The sequence below is a fragment of the Bombus flavifrons genome, chromosome 10 (genome assembly GCF_040668555.2).
Source record: "Bombus flavifrons isolate JBK064 chromosome 10, iyBomFlav1_principal, whole genome shotgun sequence".
In the NCBI taxonomy this organism is placed as follows: Eukaryota; Metazoa; Arthropoda; class Insecta; order Hymenoptera; family Apidae; genus Bombus; species Bombus flavifrons.
This window is the reverse complement of record NC_138451.1, coordinates 9222980-9249120: the sequence shown is the minus strand read 5'-3', so window position 1 is coordinate 9249120 and position 26141 is coordinate 9222980. Positions and strand designations below refer to the sequence as shown.

General features: G+C 34.9%; 2 protein-coding genes and 1 non-coding gene across 11 annotated transcripts in view; 1 reads left to right on the top strand and 2 right to left on the bottom strand.

Moving 5' to 3' along the window:
• The window catches only part of Cog1 (conserved oligomeric Golgi complex subunit 1), a 143769-nt gene that overhangs the window by 57518 nt on the left and 60110 nt on the right, over nucleotides 1-26141 (bottom strand). For 7 of the 9 annotated variants that reach the window (XM_069121611.1, XM_069121614.1, XM_069121612.1 and 4 more), the window contains one exon: nucleotides 9790-9942. The gene's annotated coding sequence lies outside the window, so the exon portion shown is untranslated. Of the gene's footprint in view, nucleotides 1-9789; nucleotides 9943-10200; nucleotides 10317-26141 lie in introns of those variants that run through there. The other 2 variants (XM_069121616.1, XM_069121617.1) reach the window with 2 other exon arrangements.
• LOC138184394 (E3 ubiquitin-protein ligase MARCHF3) lies at nucleotides 420-4017 on the top strand. Its single transcript, XM_069122275.1, has 6 exons — nucleotides 420-462; nucleotides 545-703; nucleotides 1096-1267; nucleotides 2123-2297; nucleotides 2749-2939; nucleotides 3822-4017. Exons 1-6 carry the CDS (start codon nucleotides 420-422, stop codon nucleotides 4015-4017), a joined length of 936 nt encoding a protein of 311 aa, XP_068978376.1.
• TRNAH-GUG (transfer RNA histidin (anticodon GUG)) lies at nucleotides 20454-20525 on the bottom strand. Its single transcript has one exon. It is a non-coding gene; the product is annotated as a tRNA-His (tRNA).

The window sequence follows — 26141 nt, the reverse complement described above, 5'->3', positions numbered from 1 at the left end:
CGTTTCTCCCACGTGTGAAGGGGGCTTTACTCTTCGGCGCTGAGTTTTACGACGATGGAAAGAGCATTTTAAATAGATTTTAGTAATTTGTACAAACTTTCTATCTCACTCCTTTCTCTTTAAACTTTCTCTTACTCTTGATTTCTGCCACGTGTGAACAGGCCTTTACTCTCCATTCTCGCTTTCGTTGAGCCTTCAACTGTCGCATCAGGTGCAGCGAGTTTCGCGACGGTTAAAAGATGGATTCACTGAGTCCAACGTTGCGGTAGGTACAAAATCACGATACGAGATCCAGGACGAATCAGTCCTGATGCACCGTTCGAAATAAAGCAGCAGGACTGATCGCGATCGCGACAGACAACCAGCGGCGAAAAATTCACGGCTCCACGGCCCGACACAATGACGCAGCCGCCTTTTTGATGTCAAACGATCAGCCTGATGACGACGCCGCCAACGATACAGGTTAGGACAACGATTCGATCGACCATCTCACGGACGTGGGCCATTCTCAACCCGTTTCGGGGCTCGCGTCATCTCGTTTCAGATCTGTCTACGGATAAGCAAATCCTGTTGCAAAATCTCGGTGGTAAACGATCGTGTGTCGAGGCTGTGACGTCCGGCCACAAAGCTTCTATCGAGCAAAGAACGAGGGACGAAGGAGGCGTAAAGAGAAGCTTGGCCGATCAGAAAGGGAGCGATGATGGTAGGTTCATGGTAATATGGAGCAGGTGATGATTTTTTTAAGTTTCAATCGAAGTACATTCCAGACATCACGGTTTCGAAGATGCACATTTCTTTCAAGATGTCAATTTCGTACATTTCTTCTTCTATCCTATAAAAAGTTTATTAATTATTTTCACGATAAGCTACACTTTAAAATAAGCAAATGGCAAATGTACTATATTATGTAAACAAGTGATCTATTATACTATAAATATGTTATTTTGTTTTGTTTCCTCGATATGAACCTTTCTATCGTTTCTATTCGTTTTCTCTCCAATCATCTTCTTTCCATTATTTTTCCATATTATTATAACGAACACGTTTTACATAAAGAATCTTATTATTTCCAAAAAATATCCAAATTCTTTATAGAGTCTCGGGTGTCCGGAGATATTTGTCGAATATGCCACATGGGCAGTTTCTCAACGGTCGACGAGAATCGAGCCAGTTACGAAAGACAGAACCAACCTATTCGTGGAGTTGACAGTCAAACGTCGACGTTATCGTCCTACGCGTATCTCGGCCCTTTGATCTCAGCTTGCAAGTGAGCTTATCGATGTCCACTACAATTTATCTGTCCGGCTAATCGGATTCCTACACTGCATCTTGTAATAACAGGAATACATAGTTTCAGTCACATCTAGATTAAGATATTATCAGGTTCGATGTACCGAATGCTTAACTCTTTTCCATAGACTAACATCGATGCTCTGATGCAATTATAAAATCAGAAATATATTTCTGATTTGCCAAGAGAATGATTCAGAAAATTTGTCGATGTATCCGTTAGTAGAATTTCTGAAATTGAAATTGTGTTGCATTTTTCTCGCGTTTCTAAAAATTTATTAAAAAATTTCTTACATTTGACGGAAATTTTAGATACTTCGAGCTTCTAATTATTCAATTTCCTGTTTTCCTGATACTTTTCAGTGTTTAAGGATTTCTTATTTCCTCCTTTTATTTTCGATTATCTAATTTTTCTGTCAACAGTCTCGAGTAAGAATTTTCTTTCTTGCGATACGTTCCAAGAACTTTTGTAGCTTCAAATTGATTTGTTAAATGTAATGTATTAGTAAGTTATCGATTGGTAAAAGTTTCAATAGGAATTATTTATTCAAACGAAAAAGACTTACATGATTGATGATTCTCGGTTAAATAATATCTTGATCCATTTATTATTTCATTCTCAATTGTTTGATTTTTCTGACAATATTCTCAGGTAAGAATCTTTTCAAGCTTCAAACTGATTTACTAAATGTAATGTATTAATAGATTATCGATTGGTAAATGTCTCAATAATTCAATGAAATTATTTATTCAAAGCAAAGAATCTTACGTGATCGATAACTCTTGATATAGAATATTTAAATGCATTTATTATTTTGGATAAACGTGACAGGTGTCGTGGGACAGTAGCGCTGGTACACGTAGAATGTCTTGAAAGATGGCTAACAGAATCGGGTCACTCTAGATGCGAGCTTTGCGGCTACAAGTACGCCACTAAAAGAGTACCACGTCACAACATCATCCGTAGTGTTGTAATATGGTTCAATACCGTGATAGTGACTCGACAAGTAAGACATATTCATCATTCACCATCCACCAAAAGATGATCCACATTATCATTATTTTATAAGTCAATAATTCTCATAATATTCCATATTTTTATGAGAAACATCAAAGTCCATTTTTATTAAGTAGTATTCTTTGAATCAATTAATCGTACGCTATGATACTACTTTCACTTTCATTTTCCCACTATATCGTGGAGAAATTCTTTCACAGAATTCGTTGTCCTTCTTTTCCAGAAAAATTTTGACAAAATATCATCTTTAGAAAAAATAATTGCAATTCAATTTTTGATTAAAAATGATTCTTTGAAGTAATACAAATGTTGTGCCAATATGTTTCTGAATATGCTCTGTTACAGAGCTTTTTGCCTTTGAAATCAAATCAAATTGTCTCGAAGAATACAAACTCTTGTCCCAAATATAATTCATTGAAAGGAAAACGCTATATTTCCAGATGCTTCTAGATATATTGTATCTAGTAGTCACCACGCCATTAGCCCTGTTTTCCTGCTACATCTGTGTCCTGGCTCTAAGAATGTTGCTAAAACGAGGCCTGCAAGAGATGCCCTGGATGATCGTTGCCATGCTTCCCACTTGTTCCCTTACTCTAATCGCTTACTGGGGTTGGATAATTACTCTGGCCAGGTGTGTTCATTACCATTTTCCTTTCCTCCGTTTCTACATCTCACGTATTATATTATATTCCCCCCAAAAAATCAAAAAAGAAAAAAGAAATTCCCAGGCTACACAAAATGAACATAGATATTTGTACACATAATCGAACAGAATCAATCACATTTGATTTCACCGTGGGGTTGTATAGTAATTCGGCCAAGTGTTCCAAAATGTTAACACTGGACGTATCATCGAACCCTCAAAAACGACGGATTTTAGATTTGCTTCTTTTTACAATCACCGCAAGTATATAGATAATTTTGCAGAAATCAATATTGATTCTGATTTACATAGAGACACAATTATGTAGAATTATCTATTTGAATTGATATCATTTGAATCATACAGATTTATAATACACAACATTTATTACGCGAGCAGTAGCTCTAGCGTTAATTACCACATCCCTGCATTTTCACGTCTTACGACTTCACGATGATATTACGTTACCTGAGAAGAAGTTCGCAAACCATAATCCATACAAATACTTATATACATAGTCGAAGAAAATAAATCTGACTGTGATGGCGAATTCCATCAAACAACTCGCTCTTTCACTCGCATCATTCTTTTTTCGCTTCGAATCGCTTTACCTCCCCTCGCCTCCGCCTCCACCTACAATATTGTCATTTATTCACTACTATAGAGCAACTATCATTTAGTGGCGTATTACCATTAAATAAAAATATTATGCCAATTCAATGCAGATTTATCGTATCGAGTTTCGTTAACTAAATCACGCTCGTAATCAGGTTCTTATCTTATTTACCAGTCCTGTTCTATAAATCTATCTGGTTAATAATTTACCGATACAACTTAATAACCTGGTTAAGCGACCGTGTAAATTATCAGACTGCACGGACGTAGATGGCGCCGTTATTGGAGGAGCAATTTCGTCATACGTTTGGTTCCTGACGACTTCAACAACGTCGAAACGAATTCGAGGCAAGAAAGGACCACCGGTAACCATCTTCGCCAGCAGAGGCCGTACGCGGACGACGAGACGATGGAAATACGCGACGTCACGTCGATCGATCGGTCCGAATGAATCTACACGCAAGATTTAATTGCTGGTAATTTGGTTTCATTAAAAGGCGGCTCTAATCGAGCTGGTTACTAACCATCGAGGACAATTAATCGCATCAAACTGCATGAGTTTCCACGTCGCTTCCGGTTGTCTGTTATCTTCGTACGAGAATAAATCGGAAAGTTGATATAATTTATAAAAATCAGTTGTCAGCATCATGCTCGCCATTATTCTTGCAATAATGTTATTTATAATTTTGGTTCATCTTATGATAACGATTAATAGTGACTTGGTCAAGATTGTTGTGAAATTTCAAATAGCTGCGCTGTTACTAATAAAACATTAATTCTACTAATTAGGCTGTTACTAGTAAAACATTAATTCTACTAATTAGGCTGTTACTAATAAAACAATTCCATTGTACGATGGCTTGCTTCTTTTTATTTCGCTGTTATTGAGAGTAATCTTTGCAGGATGAAGTAGTTCACCTTTTGTTTTCTGATTTCTGCAAATTGAATAAATTAGAACATGTTAGAGTAAAGATCACTGTTTTCTCATTTTCATATTATTAAATGTTTTAAATTAGAAAATAGTTTCTTAAAAGTTTCTTAATATACAAAGATTTAAGCTTTGTGCATCGAGGAAGATGAAGAACCAGAAAGAGTTGCGTAAGCGAAGAAGATTCAACATAAAGGCGAACGAAAGTGAGGATGGAATTTAAATGGAAAATACAGAAGGGAAAAGTTCGAAAATATTTTCTTGCTCTTGTAGAAAGTTATCAGAGTAAAAATAAAAGTTAACTGGGTAAACCAGGTTGCAGAAGTTGTCCACGATTAAAGGTACCGTTGCAGTTCACTTTCGATAGATCGAAAGTTATTACAAGAGAGACGCGTCACGATTTAATTCGGCCAACCCAAAGAGGGATGATTTTACTTTCTTGCAGTCGGAAACAGCGATGAAAGCAATTCATTTTCATGAACTTTTTTTTAAGTTAACTACTGGTTATATAAGAACAGACTTTTCAGAATGTAAATATAGTTTTCAAGTAGAAATGTAATTTTTGTTATTTCAGTTCTTCTTATTGTTTATCAAGTTATTGAACGGTCACGTTTAATCATTTTTTTTAGACTGGCGTGTACGATAACTGAAAAGCCAATTGATTAATCAATTTTCTCAGGGATTGAGCCTCAAATTTTTATTTCATTATTTACTTATAATATCTTTCTAAACCATATAAACTCAATTTATCTATGGAAAGAAGAATATTTTTCTTCTAAATGCTAGGACTTTCTCATTCTTTTCCTCATTCATTTTTCCAAAAACAGATTCAATTCCGGGGTAAACTATCTAACTCTAAATTACAGTTTCAAATGCTTGAATTTTATATCTTCAGAATATTCGAGTTTTCGAAGTGTCAAATTTACAAATATTTAATTCTAATATCTAAGCTTCTAAATTCCCGAAAGTTCGTCAATTTTTCAACTTGTTAATTTTCATTTTCTCATTCTTCTCATCGCTGTTTCCAATTCTGCAAACTGTTTCTTCTATCAGAAACATTTAACGTTCCACGATATTCCACGCTTTTATTCTTCCCAGTTTCGCGCTCGTTCGGTCATCGGAGATTCCAATTCCCATCGAAATTAACTCTCTTCTCTCCCAAAGATTCATCCTCTCGATCGAACAAGCGCAAGAGGTTCAATCCACGAAGCACCAAAAATGAGCAAGTCTCTCGCAAATACGAATCGTCTCCGATGTTCAATTTTGCGAAAAAAAAATAAATAAATGTTCCGTAAGCATGTGCATCGCATTATCTCATACGAGATACGCGAGAAAAAAGAGGATAGCAGAGGTCATTAAACCACAACCAGCTCTGAATCCTTCGGTTTGCTCTCTTTGCACCACCTACTGTCGTGTATTCCATCTTTGAGCCTCGTCGTTTATTTTTCGGAACCGGCATTTCCCGCTGGCTCTGTCCTCTTATTTCACCAGCACATGCCTCGCAGAAACCAAGAAACTCAATTTTCTGCCCGTTTCACGTGAAATTAGCGGCGATAAAGCGGCTGCGTTTTAATAAGCATTCGTATAATTGCACGCTCCCCTCTCGACGGACAGCTAAGCCGTTTCTGCTCTTTCTACAATGTTTATTGGATTGGCGTTTATCTCGTTAGATAACGTTGTTCGACCTCGAGAAGCCTCGCCATACACACGCCTTGTGATTTCTTTTTAATAAAACCGCTTCTCGCGTTAATGCGAACGAAGGCGGGATTTTTAAATAACAGGGACGTCTTAAGGTTCTGAAGAGTTGCAGATCTACTTTCAAGAAAAATGGTTTATGAAGTGTGTATGATTCGTGGGATGAGGCGGGCGAAGCTTGCTTTTGAAGTTATATAGGGTGATTTAGAAAATTGTTCGAAGATAAATAGTACAGGATAATAAACAGGGTGTCTCACCTGGCTCTGCCACCTTTGATTATTGTCTTATCTGTGACGATACTTGTACGTTATCGAGGTGGACGTACTGTGCTTTTTTATCTATTCGACCTGTCGATGATTTTAAAACGTCCAGTAAAGGTGGTTTAACCAATGCGCCCATTCTTTATTACATATTCTCGTAACTGATATTCAGACGTTTTCGAAACACTACAAACTCATGTCTTTTGTATTATCCACTGTGGAGAAAGAAACTTCAAAATTTACAAATCTTAATGTCACTTTTAATGGACGTTGCAAGACCCTTGCAAGATCGAATGGATAAAAGCACAGTACCGTACAACTTTTGTCTGGAACACTTTTCTGTATCGCCACAAATATGAGAGTATCTGAGGTGGCAGTGTTAGGTGAGACACCCTGTATATGTATGAATTGATATACGAGGCTGGATTAGATAGAGATTAAGATGCTAAGATTAGATTCTATGGTTTTTCATGAACCAAAATGCGTTCTTTGGTTCTTTCAGGAGAGCAGATCAAGTTTAAGACTTAGAATCTTGAAGAAGTGAATAAATTAAAAAAACAATTTTTATGTTGTTTGGTGTACTGTATATGTATCTGTAATACGTATAATTTATTTGATGTGACGATTAATATTATATAAATAAATATAATTGGTTTCGAAGGTGGTTGAGAGGCTATAACGAAGATATAAAATATTGCAGTGATCGTATACTACAATATCGAATAACATTCCATCCCGCGAATCGCAAGAAACTAATTAGCAACAGCAGTCTCACTCCGTGGAATCAAGATATGTACAATTTTTCCAGAAAATAACTAAGAACGGGGAAAAGTAAAAGAAGAACATAAAGGCAGTTTGTAGAATCTTCTAACTGCAGAAACTATAAATATCAAACATCATTACAGGAATAACGAACACCCTTAAATTACATAGAAAACTCGTATCAGACATACATATAGCGTGGCAGGTGCAAGTAAGAAGCGAGTCTAACTTTCTAAGAAAATAAAAGAACCCTTATCGGTAACGAAGGGTACATATAAGTACATAAAATCCTAAATAAAAGAAACTTATATACATCGTTCAAATAAATAGATACTCCGATGTCAACGGCCATTTGAAAAAACGTTACAACTTAATCCGAGCAATTTCAGAAACTACGACCCTCTTTCTAATAACAATTACCATTTGCATACGTAAGTTTGAAGCGTCTTGTACCCTTTAATAGCGTTTTTATCTTAATTCCCACCCATGTACACTTGCAACGTACCAGCTCCCACATTCATTTTTCTCTAATAAAACTTCGATTCGGATGTTTCGATGGAAAGTAGATTTACATAATACGCTCATTTGTATTCAGGAAACATAGATAACTTTATCGTTATCGTTGGCAACTGTTTGCGGACTCCTAGGGTCTTCTAGATTTTAGATGGTACCTGGATAGTAGTTATACAGGATTAGTTCATGCAGACGACGACGACACTTCCTGCTTCCACTTGACACGCAAGGTTAGACCTGACACGCAATGCGTTTCGTTCTGATGATTAAAGTCTGAATGTTTGAAGTTCTACGACTCACCTTTTGCAATTTCCTTCCCCATTTAGTTTTCGCAGGCTTAACACTAAAACGTTACCAGGCTCGGCTTCAAAATTTGATTTTAAATTGTACATTCATTGTTATTTCTTTTGTTCGTCTAACTTTATGTAAATTCTTATATTAACAAAAATTGAGAAACTGATTAATCAGATAATATAAGAATTTACACAAAGTTATATGAACAAAAGAAGTAACAATGAATGTACAATTTTAAATTAAATTATGAAACCGGTCATTTCTTCGGGCCTTGTAAGGATAGGGTTAAAATGCAGATTTCGAAGCCTTGAAGTTTCATTCTTGAAGATTGAGCTCTTCCAGCTTCGAGAAACTTCAAAATGTATCTTCCTATATTTCAACATTTAACTTTGAAAGCTTTAAAACTTTAGTTTACGAAGCTTTGCGTTTTAGAACCTGTCAAAGTTCAAGTAAGGAAATGTAGGATAATCCTATAATATATCATGAATAGTTTCTTACAAACAATAACTTCAAGCTAATTAGGATACACGATCTTGAAAAGCAGATAGATTATTAATCCGATCCTCTTTTCTTTTTACAATTAAATTACCAATCATTGAGTTACGAATTACCATGAATATTCAATTAAGAAAATTACATTTTAATAAATTTTAATTTGCAACCTTATAAATCATTTAGCTACCTAACTGCATAATCACGATCGCAAGTAACCAGCTCAGATTACTTGCTACACATATTGTATAATTCATAACCATGACACGGTGATATAATTAAAAATAAGTATACATCAAACTTTATCACATTGATGCCATTAATAATTGTATATCAAATGATGATTGTCCATTTATGAGCAAAAATTAATGTTCAATTTCAAACATCAATTTAGAAACAAATGTATGTCCGCAAAGTGATTAATTTAATTACTATACAAAGTGATTGATTTAATCATTAGGCAAAATGATTAAATTAATCATCATGTAAAACGATTAATTTATTCATTTATTCATTAATTAAATAAATTTTCAATTTCAAAGTTCAAATTAAATTTTTAACTACTTGTATAACTCTGTATGAGACTTCATTTTATTTATTTTTAACATAAAAATTGTAAATATTATTTCCTCATTAGAATAAAAATTTAGAATAACTGATATTTAAAATAAATTAAGAAAGTAAAATATTTCTCACAAAGAATTATGTTATTTTATCTACTTAATTACATATCTATTTTCAACTTATCTGCTTTATATTTCTTTATTTACTTAAATATCACTCTTAATTATGCATACATTAATTATCAATCTATTTGTATAGAAACAAATTAATATCAATGGAAAGCAGAATCTTGTAATAATGTTAACAATGTTTCCTATTAAATAGCAAATTAGATAAGTTAGATTAGTAGGTAGATACCTACTAATATTATAATTTGACAATGAATCAATAAAAAGTGGATTTAAACGTATGCATACTGTAGTCTTACTTCTTAACTGTTCTAATTTCATTTTCATGAAAATATAATTAACCAATTCAACCATGCCTCATTGGTATACGGAATACGAATTCATGATAATATTATGAAAATTCTATTAAGAAAGCAAAAATATTTAGTCTTTTTCTGCTACTACATATTGAGTAGGTATCGAACTTCATGAATTTTAAATACAGTTCTCTCAATTTACAAAACTATATAGTGTAGATAGAACAGTTAAAAACTAGAACTACTAAACGTCTATCTGTGTTATACATATCATTAAAATGCAAACATTACCAAATCCTGCGTGAAATGTTAACGGGTTGACTGTAAACCATCAATGGCGTTTCTACTGTCCTCCACAAATTCGATTTATCGATCATAGACCACCTGCGACGTCCATATTGCAAACTCCTATTCTCTCAATTTCCCATGCAACCAGCCAACAATCTGCATAAAACAAAACCAACAGTTTAAAGCAAATATACGATAAACCAATAATTAGCAATTATTAAAATCAATTATATAAAAATAAAACAATAATCGAATTCAAAAGCTCGTTGTACAAGGTACTTATAATTGGCGATAACTCTAACCTTCAAATATGGTCACCGATACGACACCAGCGGAAAAACTATAACAATATATCGAATAACTACTTGACTTTACGATAATAATGGTTAAAGGAACGACTAAACATATACGTACTAAGGAAATGAAGTTAATCGTAGCGTAGAAATGGTTGCAAAGTCGAAATTGAATTACTACGTAGTTAATGAATATGACATACTTCCAACGTAGTAATACATCCTAACGCAATGATTTTCGGCAGAAGAATAAACCCCTGCGCAACAGGTTCGCGTCGCTACAGGGTGGGGAGAGGGAAGGGAGAGATGGCACGAGCCAACACGAACAGGACTCGGTCGATTTCCGATAAGCAAAGCGTCCTTATGTATATACATACTTTTATGTATACTTTCGCGCGCTAATTTAATTTTCTCTCTCGGTCAAATGAGTGTAATTTCAAAATTAGCTATGTTCACTGTAAACAATTTGAGATATTTATGGATTCTAATTTTTAAATATTTAAAGTAAAATTTAAACATATCTCCTGCAAAACATAGTACTAATATTTATTAATTGAAATTATTATTCAAAAATGAAAAAGAATTACTTTTATAATCTTTGAAATATTAGCTACAAACTAAATATATTTGTTGCATAATTAAATATAATTGCAAAATAAATCCAGTAATTATTTAATATAATTAATGATAAGAGTTAGTTATTCAAGTGAAATCTTTACTCACGTATTCAAGTTGAGTCATGCATTGATAAAAAGATTGAAATAACTGTAGAGAATAAATAATGCAAAGTACAGATAGGATATTCTTTTTTCGACATTAAACAGAAGTTTAGATAAGAGTTTAGAATTGTTAGAACAGTTAGACCTTACTCCTGCTTTCTTCACACAGTTAACGCGTTTTCAAAATCATGAACCAAACCTATAGCCGCGCCATCAATTACGTTTTCATAATATAGAAAATTATTAATATTTTGGCAGTCGTTATCATGTCACAAGCTTGTCAGCATCAGATAATTTCTAATTCTTAACATTAGCTCTTGGTACATATGTATATCTGTTTTATTGATTCCCATAGGTTCAATTTACATTAATATATAGCTAGTTCTGTCAACGTTATAAATGGTAATTTTTAAGATTGGGTTTGAAGTAGCCCACTGATACTATTGCAAGACAAGACAAGTTTTGGTATAAGATAGACATGGAGACGTTTGAAACTGAATTGAATGTGGACATGGCAATTCAGACTGTGCTTTGACACAGTAAAATCAGGAATATCAGAAAAACAGATTGTAATAAACATTTCAATATTTTTTAAAAATCGGTATACTGAATTTCGATACAATAGCTCTCAAATAATGTTTACTAAATAGATTCATGAATACACATAGAATATCATGAAAGATGATGCTTCTATGATACGTTTAATTTGTAATACAGAATGCAACTATGTCTCTTAGTGGAAAATTTTAATTGTGTGTTATAATTAATTTTTATTAACAGCGAACATATCGTATACTATGCACATTAAACGTACGCAATCTTATGCATATTTTCGCGTGCTAATTCAATTCTTTCTCTTGGTCAAATAAAGTTTACAAGATAAGCAGAGGATATAATGAAAGATAAGACTTTCGTAACACAGAATACAATTATATTTTCTGAAGTGGAGAATGTTAATTATATTTATATATAATTTACACATTACATAAGTGTTTGTATTGTACCAGCATTTTTAATGAATAAATTTGAATTTGAAAGCTTTTGTATCTCATGTATACTAATACATGTATGAAGATGTTTGCATGGAAATATTGCAATAAAGGATCTTTTAATGTGTAATTAAAGTTGATAATTGAATTGAATATATTATTACGTAATTCCTACGATTATTGTTTTAAATTCATCTTTACGCGAAGGGGATAAGAAAATCTGATGTTTCTAACGGTTTGTACTTCAGAACATGTAACACGAATTCTCACGTTATACCTCGCTTGTAGCTGTATCTCTGTTTTACTGGAAAAAGCATTGGGACGACGCGTGGTCTTCTATTCATATGGAAATTAGTAAAAGTGATAATTTATGAAACGGTTGTAGGGTGGTGTACTGGTTTCTAATTTTTGTTATTAAATTGCAGTGGCTGCATGTTGTTGCGTTGCCAGGACGAGATACACAGGCGCGATAAGTAAATGTAGAAAATAAGATATGGATAACCAGTAAAGTAAGAAATTGGACAGATATATTGAAGTCGTTCTCACGAGCTGAATTTTATTATTGGTCTTTACTGACTTTTATTACTAAATTATGATATAATATAGCGTAATATGTACTTCATAAATTAATTATTTTAATCGGAATGATCTAACTACATAAATACATATTATATGGTCCCCTTTCACAAACATTTATACCAATTAAATAGCCACATTCTTCCTGCTTCAATTACGCCATCAATCATAGCAAATCAAATAAGCCAAACAAATCCAAGCTATCCACCAGCAAGTGAAATGCAAGAACCGGACTCATCATAAGCGCACACCTGAACAAGCACCTAAGTTAAAAAAGAAAAAAAAAAAAGAGGAAATGGAAGGGAAAACAGAAAGAGCCAAAGAAATAACACATCGAAAAGAAAGAAAACAATCTACGTGAATGATCGCTTCCACGAAATTGATATTTCTTCAAACTCCGCTATAAAATATCAAAAAAACTAGTTATAAAATGCTGATAACATGACGAAATGAATAAGCAATTTAAAAAAAAGAAAAGAAAAAAAGAAAAGGGGTATGAACGATGGAAGTGTAACAACGCGCTAGCGTAGTTCGACAATCGAGGGTACAGATGAAAATAGAAGACCGAGAGTCTCTTCTCTTTCCACGTGGATACGAAGCGAGGAAGAAATGAATCTTTTACGCGCCATCACCGCGAATGCATCCGGTTCTTCCAGATTCTCGAGCGGCACGTGACGCTTCTAGCCTCCTAGACGATCGGGAAAAAAACGTCGGGACGAACGACACAAGATGACTGGATGAAGCCTCCGCCGGGGTAAATTCGAAAGGGTAAAAACAGGATGACACCCATAGGGGGGCACAAATTATTGGCTCGTGACGCATCGAACGTCTGCTCCTTGCCTTTGGAGGAGTACGCAGGAAAAAGGATCTATCTATTAAAATAGTTAGAAATACACGGTATTTTGTGAAATAATTTTTCAAGCTTCTCGTTTTTCTAAATGTAAACACTTGGAAATTTGGAAATAGGAAATACCGAATATCTCGGAATTTAAAAAGCTGCGAGTGTAAGGATCTCTCGGGACTCGGAAATTTGGAGATTTTTATTTGAAACTTCGGGAATGCTGAAACTGGAAAATTTTAATTAAGCGCTTTGGAAATTAAAATATTAAAAGATTCGGAAGTTTGGAACTTCGAAAATTTAGATTTCTGCAACCGCGAAATCTGGAAATTTAGCTTTGAAGGTTCGAAAATTCTACAATCCGACAACTTGAAATTTTAACGTTCTAAACTTTTAATAAAACTTGAAATCTCTTGAAATCTGCAACGTTTTAGAATTTTCGAAGCAGCACTTATGCCCTGGTATCACAAAAGAAGGACAAGGAATGAAAGCTGCGGTGGGCGTGAAGGACGAGGCCACGGTCTTCCTTTACGACAGGATACGCAACGCATTCTTGGACGATTAACCGCAAATCGGGGGCAGAAACGCGTGAAATTTCTGCATAAATAATACGGCTTTCTAATCCTATGACTTTCGTCCGGACAAGCGTCGGTCTCGTATTTTTTAACCCTCGTTAGAAGGTATGTCGAGCGAGATAAAACGGTCGATAGATGACTATCGATCTATTCAAGCGGCTTTTATTACAGCCGGAACGATATGGCTCGAATGATATATTGAGATCGATAAAAGCGAATGATTCGCTTTGCAACAGTATTAAACTTGTATGGTCTTTAAATTTAGATAAGTAATTTGAAATTGAATATTAATCTCATGAATCATCTTTCGGAAAAATTACTGATTTACGTTACACAACATTAATAATGTTCGAAGAATTAAAAACATTCGAATCACGTAATAAGAAACCTGATTATATTTATAAAATGAATATCTTTGTTACTCTGGTGCTTTGTTCAGGTTTGATTGCTTGATCTAAAGTTTGTATTCACACGCGTACAATTTAAGCTACCTAAGTTGAAGTTGCTTGAGTTCAAGCAACCTAGTCTCAAGTAATGGATAGCTTAAACTAGAATTTCAAGAAATGCTGCATGTTCAAATATGTGTAACAATGGCAGAGATTACGTAAAGTATTAAAAAGACAATATTACAAAAGCATGGTTCATTGAGGCAAGGAAATATGATGTCAGAAAAAATTGTTTGATATAATTAGAATCTGACATTCGACTAAAATAAGTAGCTACAGAAGAGAAGAAAGGAACTCTTCCCTGCCGAAGTGTAATGCTCCCGGTACGATTGAACACAAAGTTCTCCTACACTTAGTTTATTTTAGCAACAACAGCATGAACGATACTACGACCATGAGGGAACAGTTGAAAGAAGCTCAATTTTGCTTGAATCCCGGAACGATATTTCAAATGAAGAGCAGTATTTAAAGTAGATCTCAAATTACTTCAAGTAAAATTCGAGTAACGTGACTAACCCGAGCGAACCGTGTAATAACAGCTTCGTGAACTCTTTTCAGGCAATGAGGTCAGGTTACAGATAATAAATGGAAATGCAGCTTAAACGCACTGTATGAAATTGTTCTTACCTTCATGCACGTTCATAAATACAAACTACACGGCCACCTAGAGCTTTACTGGATTAGTATCCATTAAATAAACGTCAATTTAGACTGCACATCGATCGATCTCACTATCGAACCCCTCAATTTCCTTCGACCTTCTGTCCAAGCCATTCTACCCACCAGTAATAATTCTGTCGTCCGTGCCCTCCATTAAATCGGCTTGAACGCCCTCGAGCGCGCGTTTAAATTTTCCCTAGCATGCGCGCGCGATAACTCATCTCGTCGACGACGGAAAAACGCGCCTTTATTTCCCTCCCCGCCATAAGAAACCATGATTTACGAACGATTTGCAAACGCTGATTGAGCCATAAAGATATTCTGCGACAAGTTCTGTTCGCCGTCTGCTCGGCTGATAAATTCCAGCAATTTTCCGCAGTACGCTCTTTGTGACTCTAAAGTTACTTATAATAATACGTTACTTTTGTCTTGACCATCAGTAATAAAAGGATGCTTATCTGCAATTACCATGGCCTCCTAATCGACTTTCGATCGATAATCGCCTCACGATCGGATAATTACGTTTGAATTACTCGGCGTTTCGCGCCAAAACTGACCAGCCGCTTTTCTCTTTTTTTTTTTTTTTTTAATGGGAAACGATTACGATGGTAAGAACTATATAAGCCAAAGACATCGAGATGAATTTATAGCATCTGCAGCTTGCAATTTAGAACTTGTACTGTCTGCGGGAAAAATAAGAAAAAGGAAGTATATATACAGTTTTATACGGTTTCGTTACAGGCGTGTTGCTTGTAGTTGCGTGTAATCGCGGCGTCTTGTAGTATCTTATTTTCTTGTCACTAGACGTTGGAAACTGGATTAGATGTATTAGACATGGTGTATTTATGTTTGTTGAATGACCGTGCTAAAAAGTGTATAGCCGATTGCGTAGCTGGATGCATTATATTTCACGTCTGATTGCAGCCGAATGATAGAGGAGAAAGTCGGATAGTTTCGAGTTACCTCGATTTGTATGGATGAATTTTGTAGATATACAACGAGATTATATGGAAACAGATATTGTCAGGTCGATAATCCCTCTTCTTTTTGATCTTATTTATTCTGGGCACGAATTTGTCCATTTGTAATATTCCTACAAAGATTGTCGATTCTTTTGTCTATTCAATACAATCTCTTGGCGCAATCTTTAAAGAATGTAACTCGATCAAAATACACTGCATTCTATAGAATTGTACATACGCCAAACGATACTAGCGCCACCACTGACTAGAACTCGTTGGCCATTTAATCTTCCAAATCTGCTCACATTGTGCATCCGAAAGGAACATAATTACCACGTTCATTGCCCTTTAATTTAACTAAATTTAATGAAATAATTAAAGAATACGATCCAATCGCAATATCTAAGATGCACCTGAAATTATGCGGCAAGAAGAAACAATTTAAAAGACATCACGTGCAATTGCTCCGATGAAAATACGTCATCATAGGTAATATGATACGTAGGACACTAGCGCCGCCACAGACAAGAATTCCCCAGGACGCCAAGCTTCCAATTCTCCTCGCATTATGTACCGAAAAGGAATGTAATCTGCACGTCCAATCCCCTGCAATCACACAGTCTTGAACCCATCATTCTGCACCAACTTTTGTTTCTCTTCTTGCCTCCTTTCTAACCTAAGATTCCAGCTTCCAAGATACAACATCCAAGATACCCAGAGCACATCTCGAAACGGTGTGCCGTACAAACGTCTCAATTTGTACAGATCGCGAAAAAGAAGAAGAGGAGGGACAAAGAAGAATAAGACGAGGCAGAATTCGTTCCCTTTAACGGCTGTATCGCAACTATACGGTTGTACATGCGTAGGTACAGTGCGCGATGATCTCGACGGTGGATCGTGAATCGACAGACTCGTTTCTCGCGGCTGTTCCTACCCGTGAATTATTGCCAATTACAAACGCGCGGACCCTTTCTATCGGGGCGCTGCCGAAATTTATAGTCGATGATAAAGGTATCTGGCCGCGGTCGTGCCGCTGTAAAGCCGGCTTAACAAGCACCACCCGTTGCCCTCCAACACGCGAGCCAATAAATCGGCCGGCAGTCTTCCTCTACTCTCATCGAATCACTTTCTTCGCCCCCTTTTTTCCGCGACGTTCGCCCCCACTCTAACCAAACCTAACCTCACAAATAGAAGCATGTTTGCACGAGTGTACGTGAACGTCGCTCCTGGCGGTCCAGCCGACTTATAATTGCTTCATGATACTTATTTATCGAGGTTATTAATAAACAAACGATAGCTACACCGGACGCCTCGTCTCGTAAATATCGTAATTAATGCTCGCGATAATTTTCGAGCTGCACCGCCATTAATTTTCAAACCACTCTCGGTACGCCCCCCACTCTTTCATTCTTCTACTCTTTTACGACGGTGTTCGAATTATATCCCCGGTATGTTCTCTTTCGCATTTTTCCTTTTTAATTTTCGCATTTTTGTTTTCTTGATTTAGCGTCGTATTTTTGTATAATATCGACGAGGACTCGAGTACAGCTGCGTGATCTAATTAGCATGGCAGCTTCGTAAGGTTGACACGTGAACGAAATTTGGGGAGGACCTAACCTTCTTTCGAGCTGAATTTTACTCGATAGAAGGTAAAAACTAATGTTAAAATTTAGGAGATAATGACACGACAATCAAATTTAGGAAATACAGATTGAAAATTCTATTAAACATAAATAAATATCCAACTTCTATAATCCCACGTAATTCATAGTTGTTCGCTAACAGGAAAGAAAAATTTATTTACCGAGGATAAATTTATTTTTCTATTATATCCCATAAACGTAACGTATCTATCTATCGACAAGTTTATTTTAAACGTTAACGTTTGAGAGTTGGCGGTTTTAATATCGGTTAAAATCGAACGTGGTTGTGTCTCGACCATTCTGAAAATAGAAAACGAGTACTAAAACAGGCGAGGAGTGATTTATGCTCCTTTATCGCAACAGTTTTGGGGCACGAAGGTGTTAGGGGTACCAGAAATATCGCGGCATAATGCGGTGTGCGTGCGACAAGATTGAAAATCGAGCTGCACGAGGATAATAACGTATGTTGGCCACGGGAACGAACACGATGGAACTGTGCCAACCAACACGGTACTTTAGCGTTCATATTGCACGCGTTGAACGATGGGATCGATCGACAGCGTAGCAGATATATTTAGAATTTTTCTTGCAGGATCCTATGTTTTGTGTTTGAAAGAATCGAGATAAATTTTCGTGTCTGCAAGATTTTTGTGTTAATAATTTACTTAATAACGCGTTTCCCTCTTGAGTATTAGAATTGTTTAAGATATCTAGAAAGATATCTTGATCATATATTTGTTTATAAATTAATCTATCAAGTGGCACATTTTCATAAGTTATTTCCTCTAAATGCAGAAAAGATGAAAAATACAATATCATTATCAATATAATTGAAGTGAACCCATTTGCGAGAAGCGGTTACACAGAAATAGAAATATTCGTCTCGCGGAAAGAAAGTGCAGGATAAATACAAAATTATAATTATTGATACAGCAGAGTAATCATAAAACAGAATGGTCGATAATTTCTTCAAACTATCGCTTTTCGGCCACAGTTGTAATTTACGAGAATCTCAATTCACTGGCTTTTTACAACAGCCGTATTTAAAGGGTTAAAGACCAAATAAATTATCATCGAGAAATATGATGAAGCAATGTAAGATTTTCAATGCTCATCTTTCGTTCAATTTTCAAACTGCTGGCATTCTCAATTCGTAAAACTCTCAAATCCCGAACTTGCGTCTGCTTCAAAGTCTCCGGAGACCTTCGATGCTTTTTCACGATCCTGTCGAACTTTCAATTCTCCTTCTTCAAATAGCTTGCGAATTTTATGCATTCGTCTCCTACAGCGCTGTACATTCCAACTTCCCTCTATTTCCCGAAAACTTTCGAACAGCCTTACGAAACAGAAAGATATCCACACGAGCTCATTCTTTTAACCAAGTTCCGAGAAGTTTCTTTTCCGCGGTTATTTACGATTCACGATGTAACTGGCGTCTAAATATTATGGTAAAAACTGCAATGAAATTCCAGTCGAAATTGCAGCTAGTATTATCAGAAACATTCTATGATATTTAAATGAATTTATTGCCAGCAGATTGCGACATAGGGCACAGATGTACTCGTATGTATTGGAATCTGAGTTACATGGAATTTTCATTATGGTTCCGCGAAACAGGCGGAGAACGTTTCTCGTGGCGAATATTGGACTCGCGAGATTTATCGTTCTCGTGACAAGGACCTACCGCAACGCGCTACACGTTCCACTGGACCTGTCACGTTGTGGTTTAGCGTGCTGGCGAAGTCGTGTAAAGATCGAACGAGGGACTTCCTGTTGATCCGCGGGGAAGTTCCTTGAACCGGAGTTTTGCTGTTGCAAACGCGACGTTTTCTTACGTTTAACAAGCTACGATATTCACGAAATTTTAGTCGATTAATAATTTGAAATCTCGTGAATCTTTGCATCTTCTAGCGTGAGTTTATTCGAATTAATGGCACTAGAGATTTTTAGTCGATTATTATTTGAGTCTATAAAATAGATTTTCCTCGTTCACATTTGTTTGTTCATAGTAATTAGATGGAAAAAAATTAGCAATAATGGAGCATGAAATTGAGGTTCTGTACAAACGTTTATTATGTCCGAATAATTAAATGTATAGAAATGTTTGCAACGTCATTAGAAACTATCATGTACAATATTCAATGTTGTTTAAAAAATGTTGCTGTATTTATGTACGAGCATTGTTACTTCGACTACTTTTTCACAAGTTCTATGCATAAGCATAAGAATAAATTATAAGTAAATACATTTGAATTGATTTACCTCTTCAATAGAATTTTGATGAAACAATTCTTCTGTAAATAAAACTTCAATTTTGAGTATTGTATGAAATTACTTTGATAAAATATCTAGATTCGCGTTAAACAAAACTTTTTGTTTCTCTTAATTTAACTAATCCATCGAGCTGCACTCGTTACAAACGAATATAATAGGAAACTTGTATCGTTATCGTTCGCTTATGTCACATATTTCTACGAGTTATATCAGATGTAGGACTATTCCAGATTGATCTGAGTGACAGTGATACGACAAATATTAATTATATTATCATATGAATTTTAAAATAATCTAGGATTCAATTTTATTTGGAAATCCCTAGTAAGTAGATCTAATTTACAGAATAAAGAAATCTTATCATCCTTTGCTCGACGAAAAATTTCAGAGCATTCAAATTCATAGATTTTTGCACAAAATTTTATCATGATCTTTCAATATTCTAAAACATTTAGAACAGTAATATGTAAATTACAGTAATAGCAAAATATATTTCCTTTGCTAATACAAATTCCAGTCAATTACTTCATTGGTCACCAATTTACGAATTGTCACGAGCAAATCAACAAGAGAATCGTAATTCTATCGCAAATTTTTATTTTTGTTAATACCGAACTAAGAAAACTTTTGAGAAAATTAAATAAAAAAGAAAAAAAAATAAACCTCCACCGTGACAATGTGCCTTGGCACATTGCCGTGACCAGGATTCGAACCTGGGTTACTACGGCCACAACGTAGGGTCCTAACCACTAGACGATCACGGCTATTGGAGTATTATGTCTGGAACATTCTAGAAGGTCGATGATATCTACCAGCAATGACCAAGTTGATCCATCAACCGTGAAGATCTTTCCACTCTGATACAATTGTGATTAATCTATTCATCTATAATTCAAACTGGCTGTATTTATATTAATCAAATTATATGCATATATATGTACGTACATTTATGATTTATGAATTCTAGAGACACGATAAGATTATTATGAAAGGAACGTAATATCGTTTTCACGTTAAGACTAACATTTATTATCGTCAAATATTTATGCGATCCCTTACGATCCGAACATTATCAATACATTTTTCATTAGCCGGTATCATAATGCAACATTTGCAATTATTATTTTTGTATTAAGAGCGAATTTGTACACAGCATTTTATAATCATAAATTCCACAAATGTGAATCAAATTTAAGAATTAAGCTCTTACATATTTCTCTAATTTATTGGGTTGGCAACTAAGTGATTGCGGGTTTTTTCATTAGGTGGTAATGACAAAATCCGCAATCACTTAGCTGCCAAACCAATATATTACCTGCATCAACAGACTAAAGAATCTCTTACGTTGCGCTAATATTATAATTATTTTGTAAGAGACTCCAACGGTGTCAATTGATGAAACTTTATAAAATGTTGAAAATATCGTTTGGAAATTAATGTAATGTAAAATTACTGTAATATAGCGAGTAGCTTATTAATCTTTTATCTGCACGCACTCGACTAGATAGAGTGGAGAGACGATAATCGTTAGATAACGAGAACGCAGCTCATTTGTACGAATATTAGCAGCCCTTCATAGAATTTTTCCGATTATTTATTATCCAAAATAATATTATAACATAAGCGCAACGTGAAAAATTCTTTAGTGTGTTAATACAGGTAATGTACATTAAACAAATATATCAGAGCTAATATTTCTAAATTCTTAAATTTGATTCACATTTGTGGAATTTATGATTATAAAATGCTGTGTACAAAAATAACTAATGTAAGATAAAAATACTAATGTAAAAAAAATAACTAACAAAAATAATTAATGATAAATATTGTGCAAGTAAACAACCGTCTGGAACAGGTCAAGTTTCCCTTGGTTAATTAGAACTTCGCTGCTATTACGTGAATTATAATGAATTAATTGTCGAAAAAGTAATTAAGGTCTTATGCAAATGCTGACATTGAGAGGGATCTTAAATCTACCAAATCGTCATTTACTGATCAATAACGTTGATACTGGAATAACATGGATGTTGTGGTAATCGAAGTTTCCAATTATAGAGATTCTAGTGTTAATAAATTAGGATATAATAGCATAATAGCTATTGCCATATCGTTTATTCGATATTCAAATTAATAAACATTTATTAATTTGCTCGTTATTCTTTATTATATATCACTGGTTCTCTCTCATAACATTTCTTGTCATTCTTGTTTATTAAATTCTTCCCTTCTTAATTTCAAACATTTCTTTTAGGAAACAGAGAAGTTTGCAATTTTATTTCTCTTCTTTAGAAAGTTGCAGAATTCTTGAGTTATCAAAATGTTAATCCTCTCTTCCTTGAATTTATGAACATCTTTCAAAGATTCCCGAGCTCTTCCCAAATTGCCAAACTGCTTTTCTACAAATTTTCTATCTCATATAAATTTTCAATTTCTTTCATTTACAAGATGTCGATTCTCTTCGTTCATAAAATTTCCAAGCATCGAAATCTCAATATCCTCTCATCATACTTAACAAAGATGTATTTTAAAAATTCAATAAAAAGATCGTATTCTTTACAAATTTGCACAGTGTATTCTTTACACGAGATCTTGTAGCGTAGACATTTTTCTTCGTCACCGTGTATATTATTAGCTACAGAATTACAAAACAGGAACCAACCACTACACGCACGTACGACCAACACTTTGTTTAACCTGTTAATTGGTAAAAGGTAGAAACCCTTCCGCGGGATCAACGTGTCTTCCTGTCGAAAACGCGATGCGGAAACCCGGTCACGTTTCCTTGCCACGTGGACGGAAAAGATAAAGAGCGTCATAACGGAAAATCTGATGCCACGGAAACACCCCGGAAACGCGTGTAACAAGCAAATCCCAGTTAGCTTCTGACACGCTAATACCACGTGTGATCCCCAGAAGATCAGATTGTCATCCCTGAAACACTGTTTCTCTGTTCCTATTACCACCAGTTCTAAGTTTCTGACAGTTTAAATCGATTTCTAGATGGTATGGCAACTTCATTATACTTTCTCAATGTAACTTTGAAATTTAAAGAATATTTCGAAATGAGAAAAATTGTAAAATTATTTACGCGATAGGCCATCTTCCTTTTTTTTCACTTTTTCGTTGATGAAAATAATACAAGACACAATTTTTCATTAATTCCAGTGTGCTAGTGTTAATAGTACAGCGACTATTATAATATGAAAAAATAATATCGTAGCATAATAATTCAAAATTACAACGACAATTTCAAGAAAATTTCATATCGATGGTATCCACTTCGTTTGATTTATTGAAGTCTTCGTTTGCATTTACTATCGTTTGATATTAAATAATATCATAAAATATATTCAACGTATAGTGCTATATATTATATATATATATATATATATATATATATATATATTATATATATATATATATATATTATATATAGCAATAATATATATATTATATATGCTATATATATAGTGCTATATATTCAACTATGATGCACTAAATGGTAATAAAAAATAGTCTTCGAAGATATAAGACAAATTACTTGAACAAAAGTTAATCAATGCAGAATTGCAAATAATTTTGGAATAAAGAGAGAAATTTTTGGAATAAAAAACAAAAATTATTTTCAGCCAGCCGATGCTAGTTTTGTTTTAATCTGTCAATGAAAATCCCATTGCGCAAGTATGTATATAATTGGGTCGTATTTAAGCGTGAAAATACATGCCGGTCGGTCGTTAGCGAAGCACTGATACGTGAGCAACGCGATAAGCGTGTTTTTCCAGTGCATTTCGCGGCAGATAGAGGAAAGGCACGCAGAAGAGGTGACGACCGCTCGTTAGATCGCGTTAACCTTCACCTTCTGAACATTGCGCTGCGAGCGATACCGATCTTAAGTTCGCGGCGTGGCGTTTCGTCGCCGCATTTACAGGGAACGTCGCACGTTAGATACGCCGATTAGGCAGAAAACAAATTGGTTGGTAGTGCAGGTACAACGATGCTTCAGTGCATCGTTTTCTTGTGGTTTATTCATTACGTTATTGTTATAATTCCGTTGTGCGGTTGGTCGTAAACAGTTGATCGTGAAAAACGAATAGAAAAGAAAAGGAAATTATTATTACAGGTTGGAGAGTATGGATATACAGGGTGTGAGAAATAAAATATCGTGAATAACGGTGTTTTCTTCGAAATAATGATGAACTTTTTTAGAGTTAAATAAGATTTTCGGTGCGTTACAAATTTTTCTAAGACCTTAAGAAAATTCTTTTTCATTTTTTTAAAAAAAGCCTGGGGAATTAGAAGCTGCGTGTTGTCCAGAATTATCGTAGAAATCGATCGGTGTGCCAATTTATTTTATCCAAATTGTTATAGAACATTTAATCAGAAAGATCTTTTCTTTCACTCTGTTTAGTAGAAGAATATTTCACAGAAAGCGTTAAATATTTATTAAATATTTATATAGTCTGCTTTGATACTACTGCTTTGGATATATCGTACTGCGTATCAGGATATTACTGGATTTGCAAATGTACTTCGATCGTGTGGTCAATGAGTAGTGGAGTATTGGAATATTCGCCATGCCAGGTACACAGAGATATCTCATTCAACGTAATCAAATATATATTTGCAAACACGCACATAGAAATTGGATACATTTCGCTGTTTTAATATTTGCAATTATTAAACCTTGAAATATTCGAAGAAGCAACGATCTAAGGCGTTACATGCTGCTAAAATCGAAGCTATATACATGCTGGAAATACTTTAATTAAGCATTTACTTCGCACTTCGAAGATACCATATCAAATCGATCGAATGTTTACAATATCAGGTATTTGAAATATACGCGCAATTAAAACACAGGTACGAACCTCCGTTATCGATGTATCGGCATTTAAATAAGCTCTGTCGCCATTCTGAAAATTCTCCAATATAAAGATGTAAAATATATTAGCCAAGATATCCGGCTGTCAATTACCTATCAGAATTTCAGATACCGCGATATAGACCACGCACTCGTATAGTTGTATCCCTGTAAAATTCGAGACGCCTCAATTTGATAACGCTATCGAACTTAAAGCATTTCGCTTCGTTCTAGCCAACACCAATATCAACAGCGATTAACATTAAAAACAAGACGATGTTAAATTCAATCGATTCCTTCGGACTTTGAAATATCGATCTGCCGAGATCTTATATCTTTTCGAGATACTAGATAGCGGCACACCATCTACCGACTATTTATTCATCCGAGACGATGCTTGAGACGTTAATAGCGCTGATTACAAGGACAAGGTACCGTAGTCAGAGGTGTGCGGCTGTTTGGCATCGCTGAGGCTCGCGAAAGCTTCCCTCGGGTTGCCTTGCACCGGCCACCTGTTAAAAAGCTTATCGAAATCGTAGGGAAAACGCTTGACGTTTTCAAGACATCCTCTACATTCCCAGGGCTGTTGCAGGACACAAAATTCATGGAATATCAGCGACGTACAAGCGAAGCGGAGACCCAAGGGAATGGGCAGAATGTGGGAAATTATGAAACCGAGTGTTTCGTATAAATAGACGACAGGCTTGGGTATATTCTATATGAAAAAGTAACGATTTGAGGCAACGAAATATATCGACTAATTTGTTATTCTTATTTTGAAAACAACAGAGAAAAAGATTCACTTTGGGCTTGGGTATATTCTATTTGAAAAAGTAACGATTTGAAGCAACGAAATATATCGACTAATTTGTTATTCTTATTTTGAAAACAACAGAGAAAAAGATCCACTTTGTGCTTGGGTATATTCTATTTGAAAAAGTAACGATTTGAGGCAACGAAATATGTCGACTAATTTGTTATTCTTATTTTGAAAACAACAGAGAAAAAGATTCACTTTGTGCTTGGGTATATTCTATTTGAAAAAGTAACGATTTGAAGCAACGAAATATGTCGACTAATTTGTTATTCTTATTTTGAAAACAACAGAGAAAAAGATCCACTTTGTGCTTGGGTACATTCTATTTGAAAAAGTAACGATTTGAGGCAATGAAATATATCGACTAATTTGTTATTTTGGAAACAACAGAGAAAAAGATTCACTTTGTGTGGAAATGTAAATAGATGGTTTTCAGGTAATACCTGATTAGAGTGAATCAAATCCGTCGAATAAAACGTATAACAAGTAATAGGATTACCTGTTATTTTATTTGAACAAACTGACTTCTATTTGACCAGAGCAAATACTGAAATTTACAGTCCATGAATTTTTATAAGCTGAGCGCTGAAATAAAATTCTAGACGCCTGCCGGCGAGGTGTGCAATATATTGTTGGAATTCTGTAGAATAGATCTTAAAGAGTTGAATAGGGCCTGGCTAGCTAGCGCCAATGCCAGGTACT